The sequence below is a fragment of the Helianthus annuus genome, chromosome 5, assembly GCF_002127325.2.
Source record: "Helianthus annuus cultivar XRQ/B chromosome 5, HanXRQr2.0-SUNRISE, whole genome shotgun sequence".
NCBI classification, from domain to species: domain Eukaryota; kingdom Viridiplantae; phylum Streptophyta; class Magnoliopsida; order Asterales; family Asteraceae; genus Helianthus; species Helianthus annuus.
The window spans coordinates 111,693,365-111,704,390 of NC_035437.2; the positions used below are offsets into that span (position 1 = coordinate 111,693,365).

An 11,026-nucleotide genomic window follows, 5' to 3' on the forward strand; every position below is an offset into this window, starting at 1 on the left:
TACCAGGAATAGAGTGTAACCCTTGTATCGAACTTCAATCCTTTTGCAACTTCTTCCACTAAGATGTCCCCAGTCTTAGTACACTAGGTTCAAATTTGATTCTTTGAGCCTTACACAATCGCCTTAGGAGGACTGTCCCCTGTGCATAAAGTCTTCGAACACTTAGAAATTAGTTTCAATCGTCTGAACAGTTCTTATGTTACAGGGGTAAACCCTAAAGCATACTGGAGATAATTCCTTAGTATCCTGGGGATAAACCCATAGGTATCCTAGGGAAAATCCCAAATTTTCATGCGCTACAGGCGCGAGTGTATAAACTCCAAGACTTAGAAAGGTGAAAACCATTAAACCTTAGAGAGTATGAAAATACCCTTTCGCGAGAGAGGGTGATCAATATACCTTAAGGATCCAGGATATAGCCAACAGTGACGAAATTGTCAGCCACTTTTACATGAACTGGTCCCGCCACCTTGAACTATCCCTGGACAACTTGCGCTCCAGGCGGGGTGTTTAAACCCAATTCGTGAGAAAGGTGAATACCTTTAAACCTGTGAAGGGATCAGGATCCCTTAGACGTGAGAGAGGGGGCCAGTCCTCTAATCTTTCAAAGTATCCTGAATGTGTATCTTGGAGCTATATCCCGAAGCATATACTGCAAAACAATTGTAAGCTAAGGTGGGTGTTAGTCTGGGTAACACCCCTCCGAGGCTTAAGTCAGTAATGGGTTCAAAACAATAAATAATATACTAAAAGAGATAGAATCCATACCATTCTGAGTTAGAATTTAAATTCCAAACTCACTTGAAATAGAGCTTTAGATGTATAGCATTCCAGGATCTTGGTAGCATATCCCCCTCCATATTCTTGAGTCGGTATGCTCCTTTTCCTGATTCTGATTCAATCTCATTGGGTCCTTCCCATTTCGGAGCCAACTTTCCATCAGCAGGATTAGTAGTATTCTGAAAAGCCTTTCTCAATACCCAATCTCCAACCTGGAACCTTCTAGTTCTTATATTCTTGTTATATGCTTTAGATATTCTCTGTTGATATGCTGCCATCCTTAGCCTTGCTGCGTCTCTTGTCTCATCAATACTATCCAATTCCTGGCACAGGACTTCAGGATTCTGCTCAGGATCCCGGAGGCTGGATCTTGCTGTAGGTATTACCATTTCTGTCGGGATCACCGCTTCCGCTCCAAATACCAAGGAAAAAGGGGTTTGGCCAGTTGCACTTTTCACCGTCATCCTATCAGCCCATAAAACAAAGGGTAATTCTTCTGTCCATCTTCCCTCCTTAGCTCCAAGCCTTTTCTTCAAATTGTTGACAATTATCTTGTTTGAGGATTCTGCTTGTCCATTTGCTTGAGGATGTACTGGTGTGGATGTGATCATTTTGATTCCCCAACTCTTGCAAAAGTTAGTAGTTCTCTTACTTATAAACTGAGATCCATTGTCACAAATTATCTCAGCTGGTACACCAAACCTAGTCAGGAAATTCCTTTTTATGAAGGATACCACTTCTTGATCTCTAACTTGAAAAATGCTTCAACTTCGACCCACTTAGAGAAATATTCAGTCATTGCCAGCATGAAGACCTTTCCTCATGGAGCCTTTGGCAATTTTCCTACTATATCCAACCCCCACTTCATGAATGGCCAAGGGGAAGCTATAGGATAAAGTGGCTCGGCCGGCTGATGTAATATATTACTATGTCTTTGACATGCATCACATCTTTGAGCGTATTCTGCAGCATCCTTTCTCATCGTTGGCCAATAATATCGTGTTCTCAATACCTTTGAGAATAACGACCTGCCCCCAGTATGGTTACCACAATCCCCTTCGTGTATATCCTGAAGCACTTCTTTGGTTTTGGGATCCTCTAAGCACCTCAGATATGGTCCTGCAAGAGATTTCTTATATAAGACATTATTTATAATAGTGAATCGTGATACCTTCTTTCTAAAGGCCTTAGGATTCTCATCCTTTGGGATGTGTCCTTCCTTGGGATATCTCATGATTGGAGCCATCCAAGACTTAGGATCCTCCTCAGGATACTCATCATCAGGATCCTGAACACTTACTACTTCCTTATCCTGAGGATCCGTTGCAGGATATAGGATATGTAATATCGGTATTCGGGTTCCTTCCAGTATCCTGACTGATGATCCCAGATTTGCCAAGGCATCAGCTTCAGCATTATCCTCTCTTGGTACCTGTTCAAGTGTGAAAGTATCGAAATATCCTGCTAATTTTTTGAGAATTTCGAGATATTGGATTAACTTCTCTCCTTTAACTGCATAGGTTCCATTAAAATGGTTAGTGATTAACAAGGAATCAACAAATACTTGTAAACTCTTGATATTCATACTTTTAGCCAATTCTAATCCTGCAATTAAAGCTTCATATTCTGCTTCATTATTAGTGGCAGGAAGCTCACATCTAATAGCCTGGGGTAATATGTCCCCCTGTGGTTATATAACGTGAATTCTTGTTATGCATATGTGAACTACTTGAAACATACGTGTTACGTGACATATTACATGTTAAATTTTTCAAACTAATTCTTTCAAAAACATTATGATCAAGTCTCATCCTTTTCCCCTGTTTAGATCTATTAGAGATGTCTTCCAGTCGTTTCTCCAGCTCAAAAAGAGGTTCGAAGTCGAGCTTCAGCAAGAAGATGCTTGCGTTCATCGCCAAGCAAATGGCCCAAGTGATACCTGACATCAGTATACCTTTATACACTCCTATATTTGAACTTTGATATATTTCTACAACTTTAAACTATGGGTTCATCATATTTTAATATATTATTACTACAGCTTTGCACTATAATGTTTCATTAAACCCCTACACTTCTATTTATCACTATATTGTTGAACTCCTTTTATCACTAAACCTTTAGATAAGACAGTGTTACAATATTAGGTTTCGATCCAAACAATCTCATGACAATTTTCATGATTAGTCCCAATTTATACACACCCAAACAGTCTTTATGAATCCAACAACACCCAATCACACACACAGAAGGGATTGATCTGGACGATCGACTCTTGTTTCATTTATCAGAATAAAAGGAATTCACATGCTCGATAAGTCAAAAACTACGACGACATAAATACAAGATTACTTTAAGGAATCATAACACAACTCTAATGCTACTGACCCTTAATCGATATACACAAACAAAAAGACAATCACAAACAAACATAAATACTAAGTTTAAACCAAACTTAAACTTGTAGTCCCTACACTTTTGATCTCCTCCAAACCCCCCTTCTAGACCAAACCGAACCACCCTAATCATATCGATAAGCCATCCAGATTAGGTATTGAATCTTTCACATCAACCTCCAGGACTGCCACATCAGCTTCAACTATGCATGTATCATTCAGAAGATATCCTTTACCCGGGTCATATAGGTCACTAAGTGGCATAAATGACGTGAAACCCCAGTCACTTTCTTGTGCATTGAACCGATGTTCGGTATCTGCAAGGATAAAAGAGTCATAATCATCGTTAATCACCAACCCAAATTGTAGTGTGATGTTGAGACCAAGAAGGTTATGGAAGAAAATTAGAACATTCAAAAACAAAGAGGTATCCTTGTCCTTAAAAAAATTAAGAAGATTTTGAGCTACAGAAAACTTAGGATATCTTTAAAGGAAACTTCATTGGGAAGTCAAGTATTTCCACTTGAAAGATAAATGTTCACATTCACAACAAACAGAGACATCATGTATCATATGTGAAAGATAAATGTTTTCACATTTAAAACAAATAGAGACATCATATATCATATGTCTAAGGTAAACAATGTTTTATATGGTACGCCGAAAGGTGATGAGTGACGCTCTAAAAATGACAAAAGCATCCACACACAACACACAGAGCCATTGTGTCCAGTATCCTTCAGGTCGCAAACGCCACATGAACATTACTTTTAAGGCTAAGTCTGTTCATGAGTTTTTAAAGGAAAATAGACTTTAATAATCTCGCCGAAATTGCAAATTTCTCAAAGATTCCTTCTATGTAACATATAATCTTTAAAACATCTGCAATAGAATATTGCTTATTTGTCCAATTGTCCAAATACCTTAAAAAAGTACAATAAAAGACATAAGAAATGTAGTTACCTACATTGCAGGAGTATTTGCATGTATTACATATAACATCATGATATTAACTAGCCAATCTGAAAGTTGTTCGACTCTCTCTTCAGGATCTTGAAAACTTGTTAATACTATGTTTATAGAACACAAATTCATAATGCATGTTCACCAACTTGGGCTCAGTTACAAAATGCATCGAAAATTTGTGGGATTATAAAGTTGGGTTGTGTTGAACTAGAAAAAAAATCACTTCTGGAAGCAGGACTTCTCTTTTCAAGGTCAATGCAACCAAATTCTTGTTGCATGCAAAAATAAGATCCAAATTACCATTTGTAACTAAACTTAAAGCCTCAAATATATAATCACGCGAAACTAGAAAATGTAGTAAAAATATTCTTTGTTGATTCCGTATGCATGATATGTGGAAGGCAATATCAAAACCAGAATTTTGTTAAAATTTCATGAAGCTCTTTGCTTTAAAAAGATATCAAACATACTAGCCAGGTGTCATGTCTAACTTCTCTTCATTTATTAATCTCTCATCGTCTGGTGGGAAGGTTGAACAAAACAGGAAGTACCAATATTGCTCACACATAAATATATATAAAAACCCTTCAACTTTGATTTTTTGGCATCAACTAAAGCATTTAAAGAAAGTATTTTTTTTTTAATTAAAACCATTCAAGAAGTTTTCTTGCCACATGATGTCATAACCAAGGTTTAAAAGAATGGAAACGAGTTTTGAGGCGTTTTCCCTTCGCCTCACGAGGCGTAAGCATCAAGGCGAACCGAGGCGTAAGCCCGAGGCGAAATTAAAAAATAAATATAGAAATTCTTATAATAATACTAACTAAATTCATCAAAATAATCAAAAACACACATAAAAAAGACATAAATTGCTTGAAATTGACACAAAAATTCAAAAACAAGTATCAAAAACCCCTGAGTCGCACCAGAGCAGCCTCAGCCCCTCTGAGGCGCACGTACAACATAAGCCCCCTGAGGCGCGCCTCATAATTGTTTTTTGGGCGTTTCGCCTCGAGGCGCCCCTTGAGGCGCACGCCTCAGCCGTTTTATAAAACTATGGTCCTAACCACCAAAAGACAAACAATTGCTAAGACATGCGAAAACATCAGATTAAAAGCATCAAAATAAATTCTGAGATGTGGATGATAAACATCGTATGGACACTCAGCTTGTCAGTAATATGTATGGCTTTTCAAAGCTGTATTATCCACTTTAAAGAAGTTAAAAAAAGGTTCTAATTTCTCAACCAACATCATCCAACTAAATTCTCCTTGAAGCTTCTATGGTACAGTAATTAACTTCTTGCAAAAATGTATTTATGATCCATCATGTAGACTGTTAATGTACAGTAGTCTAGTTTGTTAAAACTTAAAAGGAAGCAAAAGAATTACCTTTTCGAATGGTGGATTCACTATGAATTTGATTAACCATTGCTAGGCTAAACTGAGCATGTCTATTCCAACCATATGGCAATGTGATGGAATCAGCAGCATCAAGATATAATGACAAATGGTCTGTGTTGTTCCCTTTCGGATATATGAGCACTCGCCTGACCAAGACACCATGTCAGCAAAATACTATAAACCAATCACCATAAAATCTTACTGTGAAATGATTGCAAACTTAGATAACAAATATTTATAGCCAAAACAAAAGATACCATTTACATCCTCCAACAAAGAAAACATCAGACCACAGCATTTTGTCAGTCAATTTTGAGAAATTCTCTATTGTCCATGTGAACCTTGTTGTTGGTGGATCAACAACTGTTGGTGCATCAACGCCATGAAAAAGAAATACACAGATTTAGTGGAGGAAACAGAACAACATAAATATGGGATGTGCTACAATGTCTGAAGTAAAGAGTTCATATAGCAAGTAGCACCTGCCACATCAGCTTCAACCATGAATGTATCATTCAAAAGATATCCTTTACTGGGGTCATATAGGTCAGAAAGAGGCATAAATGACGTGAAACCCCAATCTTTTGTTCGTGCATTGAACCGATGTTGGGTATCTGCAAGGATAACAAAAAAGTCATACACTATTATATCACCAAATCACAACCAAAGATTCTAGTGTTGATGAGAGCAAGAGAAGTAATGGAAGATAATTAAGATATATGATTTATGAATACAAAGGGATATCACTGTCCTTATTGATGGTTTTCACATTCACAACAAATGGTGACTTCATATAGTCTAAGGTTTTGACCATTTAGACTACCTTGTTAAAACAATGAAGGTCTTAGGTAAACCATGTGTTAATAATTCAAACACACAAAATACGCAGAATATCATAAGCCAAACAGTGATGATTAACACTCTGAAAGAGACAAAAGCATCAACACACAACACAAAGAGAATCATATCATATATCCATTAAATCGAAGAACGCCATATGAATATTACTATTTGCAGTCTATGTCTCTTCATGAGTTTTTAAAAGAATAAACTTTGTTAATCTCACCATGAAACTGTAAATTTCTCAAAAAGAATTTGATATAACATAGAATCTCAAGAAAATTTTCAACAAATTCTAGCTTATTTGTCCCAAAAATTTAAAAAGTACAATCAGATAAATAAGAAATCTAGTTGCATCATTCCAAAAGTATGATCAAATTAACTAGCCAATCCGAAAGACGTTGATCGACTCTTTCTCTTGAGGATCTTAAAAACTTGTAAAATAATATGTTTATTGAACACAAATTCATTATGCATGTTTACTAACTTGGCGCTGTCGTTATAAATACGGAATACAAGATGCCTACAAAATTTATGGGTTTTAAGTTGGGTTTTACTTGGAACTAGAGAAAAAAATTCACTTGAGGAGTAAGAACTTCTCTTCTTAAAGGTCCATCAAACAAACTTCTTGCAATGTAAGTATACTTTATAATCCATCTTAAAGACAGTTAATGTACAGTAGTCTAGTTGGTTAAAACTTAAAAAGAAGCAAAATAATTAATTACCTTTGCGTATGGTGAAGTCGCTATTAACTTGGTTAACCACAGCTAGGCTAAGTTGAATATTTTTACTCCAACCATATGGCAATGTGGCAAAATCAGCAACATCAAGATAAACTGACAAATGGTCCGAGTTGTTACCTTTCGGGAATATGAGCACTCGCCTGACCAAGACACCATATCAGCATAAAAATACTAGCAATCACCATATCTCTTATAGAGAATATAATTAATTAAAACTAAACATACCATTTATATCCTCCAACAACGAAAACATCAGAGTACACCTTTTTGGGAGTCAATTTTGAGAAATTCTCTATTGTCCAAGTGAACCTTTCTGATGGCGGATCATCAACTTTTGGCGGATCATCAACTTTTGGTGCATCCACAGAATTAGCAGTTTCTGACCAAAAAAGGGTACTAAGAAAGTTAGTTTACTAACCATCAATCAGATTACATACATCTGCAAGAGCGCTAACACGAAAACAAAACAACACAAATCCATGAATACCTTCCACTGGTTCAGATCCTTCAGCAGCAACAAACTCAGAATGTGGGGCTAACATCTCTTCCTCTTCTGGCTGCAAAATTAAATTAAACAATAATAAAAAATATTAATAATAATAATAATAATAATAATAATAATAATAATAATAATAATAATAATAATAAATGAATAAGCGAATTCAAAAGGCTCAGGCTAATGACACACCTGATAAATCTTTTGACACCCTAACAAGTATACAAGTTGTATAAATAACTTCAAGTAAATTTAGGAGTCAAACAGTGCCTATATACGGCTCGTGTTTATGTGTATACGGGCCGTATCTAACACCTCACCCTAATAAATTAACATATACGAGTGAGTTGTCTGCATACAACTCGTATAGACACATTTAAAACCCTAAAAAACAAACAGGTTTACATAAATAAACAAACGATCGTTTAAGAGATCGAAATCCATAATCAGATCAATCTAAGAGTAATTACGCATCTTAAAACATGAATTGCAGATTAAAGCAATAGATGTGTATCGTGTGTGTGTGCATGTACGTGACTGAGTGTGTGTGTGTGAAAAGATTGATCGTTGTTGTTACATCAATGGGAGGCGGAGTCGTGAGAGTCATCGACGGAGATCGGTAGCGGGATATGATCGGCGGTGAAGGGCTTCCGTATGAAAAACGTCAACTTTGATGGAGAAAGGAAGCAGGTGAGGCCGGAGACTTATATACAAGGAGTCTTCTTGTGGTGTGATAAGTCAATGCCACGTCACATTTTCTCAGATTTTTCAAAATTACGTCTAAAACCAAACCCTATACCCAATACAATGTATTTAAGTCATTGGCAAAGCTTGGGGTCGATTTTTCTTAATTCCGGAGGGGCGAAAACGTATATACCTAAAAATTTCTATACGAAGGTATTGTTCATAACACTACGCGTCGAAAAGTTCGGGGGAGGAGGGCCTCCCGCCCCAAGGAAGTTGTGCCCATGATTTGAGTAGCAAAACATAATGAGTTGAAGAATACAGGAAATAGAGTTAGGGTAAAAAAGTTTTTGGCTAATTATTTGTAAAAAGAGAATGAGATTTGTGAGTAAATGAAAAAGAAAATAAGGGAAGAGAGTAATAGTTAGATGATGTGGTGAAAACTTCTATAAAAATTTTGATATTGGATCAGAGATGGTCTAAGATTTCTCTAAAATTAATTGTTTTAAAATGTAATTTAAATCTTTAAAATAAAATATTTTAATTAAAATAAAAAACTTTGTTACTAAAATGAAAAATACATAATTCAAATAAAACTACTTAAATAAAAAGAAAATTACATAATTAACTAAAATACTACACAAATTAAACTATTTTCCCTATTGAAGATGGTTTCTCAAAATTTGTCATGTCGAAACGTAACTAAATTTCTGGTTCGCATGACGATTTTGGTACTCAACATGGGTCACCTCAATATACTAGTTCCTCCTTCGTTAGGTCAACCTCGCCATTCACCAGCTCGTTGAAGACCAACTCTAATCTTCTAAACCTTTTGTGGATGTCTCTAAACTTCGAAAGAATTTGATCTGTAAGGCCTCCTAATCCAAGATCTCACTCAGCTAAAGCAACCAACAGGTGTGCGGAATCCACCTGATGATCAACCACTGCAGATGAAACACTAGAATGCAAGGATTTGAGAGAGAAATCAAGAATACACTAAGTATTCTTGATGAAGATGAATGACGTCACTCACACAAAGCAGCCGCCAGACAAAACACAATGATTAGGGCACATAAATTCACACAGAAATCGTTACCTTGTCTATTCCATATAAAGTTATATATACAAGGTGAAACCCGGACTTTCAAGACTAACTAGAAAGCCCGGACAAGAACAAATAGCACAAAGCTCAGAGCTTTTGCCACAAAACTCAGACAAAAGCTACATCTATACAAAAACTCTGACTAAGTAAATCCTTCCAAAACTTGGACAAATTGTCCCTAGGAACATCTTGGGACTAACTTTGAGTACATGTACAATAGAGACCCTAAATATTGGAAGACTTGCACTTATCACCAAAAGTGCATTAACAAACTCCCCCTTGATCAGTGCATGGTCTTCATTGAACTTGAGATCTTCAAATCCTCTTTGAGAAACTGCTTCCTGTCCAGACCTTGTTCTTCACACAGAACTGGACCACCTTGATGAACTGGTCCGCAAGAACACGATCTTCTGCATTGTATTTTAGGGGCAGGCGCCGAAGCTTCTTCAAGTGTGCTTCCCTCAAGTTTGCGAGCCAAATCGGATCCAGTATCTTAGCAATCTCCTCCGTCACATTCTTTTCAGTAATCACGGCTTCCCCAGTCTTCAGATGCACGAACCAGACGCACACAGCTTCTCCAAATCTTCCATCTTGAGATGACCGATCCAGATGCACACAGCTTCTCCAAATCTTCCATCTTGAGATGAACGATCCAGACCTGAAACACTTAACCCAGGATTAAGAAACTTGACCCCGGAGACATCGGCCCAAACCTGGATACCAAAAATAAATTCCAATACCCCAGAATAAACAATTGAAATATTAAACAACCAACATTTAATAACTTATTTAAACAATTTTCACAACCCTAGAGTATTTTTCAGAATGATAACTCGCACATAGAAACAAGAAAGCAAAATCTTTTTGAGGTTTTTTTTCAATTTTTGACTGAAATGGAAATTAAACCTACGAACATACTTACACTAATTATCTTTTTGCGAAATCGGAGCAAAGGAATCATATCGGTTTTACTGTCAGTACCTAACACAAGAACCATAGCATTTTATCTTTAATCTTTTAGAACGATGTTGACAGTTCAAGACGTTCAACGGTATTGTGGTCCACTTAAGTTTTAGCGCGCTTTCGAACACTGTTTTCGAGATATGGAATTAAGTGTATTAAGCTGACAGTAACTATGTTTACCCACCTCAGAATATACTCCCGTATCAAGGTATGCGCGAGAGATCATCTTACTGGTGAGTATACCATTTATCATCTGTTTTTGACGTATAAGCTAATGTGAGATACTCACTTATTTGGATTTCAGATGCAAAGGGCACAGGAGCAAGTCATTTGTGATAGAATCACTTATTGAGGATAAACTTGACTCCCGCATGATTTTGTGGGACATGTGATTGTTTATCACTTATTTGGGTCGAATGCATCATGTATTGAGGATATTTACACGTATGTATGGTATCATGGAAGATCTAGACTTGCGTCCCCGTTATTTTCCGGTAAAAGAAGCAACCATGATACCCAGATGATAAACAGCATAAAGACCACGTATCTCAGAACCTCGGCAATCTATCAAACGAAATTACGGTACCAAGACCATATATCCGAGAGATGCGCCACACGAGTTACGCAGTTCATTATGTTTATATACCAAAGAC

General features: G+C 36.7%; 1 protein-coding gene across 1 annotated transcript; it reads right to left on the minus strand.

The window, feature by feature from the left end:
- Window positions 1-3,035: 3,035 nt before the first annotated feature.
- On the minus strand, window positions 3,036-8,330 carry LOC110940995 (ubiquitin carboxyl-terminal hydrolase 12). Its single transcript, XM_022182586.2, has 8 exons — window positions 8,202-8,330; window positions 7,616-7,685; window positions 7,354-7,507; window positions 7,111-7,268; window positions 6,028-6,159; window positions 5,803-5,908; window positions 5,534-5,691; window positions 3,036-3,493 (listed from the first exon to the last, which is right to left on the minus strand). The coding sequence occupies exons 1-8, from the start codon at window positions 8,229-8,231 to the stop codon at window positions 3,306-3,308; spliced, it is 996 nt and encodes a 331-aa protein (XP_022038278.1). The 5' UTR covers window positions 8,232-8,330; the 3' UTR covers window positions 3,036-3,305.
- Window positions 8,331-11,026: the final 2,696 nt, after the last annotated feature.

Excerpts from the sequence above, each read along its gene's own strand:
- LOC110940995 (XM_022182586.2), bottom strand. The coding sequence starts at position 8,231 with ATGACTCTCACGACTCCGCCTCCCATTGAT. Across the intron at positions 7,686-8,201 it reads CGACTCCGCCTCCCATTGAT|CCAGAAGAGGAAGAGATGTT; the intron begins GTAACAACAACG and ends TTAATTTTGCAG. Across the intron at positions 7,508-7,615 it reads AGGATCTGAACCAGTGGAAG|AAACTGCTAATTCTGTGGAT; the intron begins GTATTCATGGAT and ends TTTTTTGGTCAG.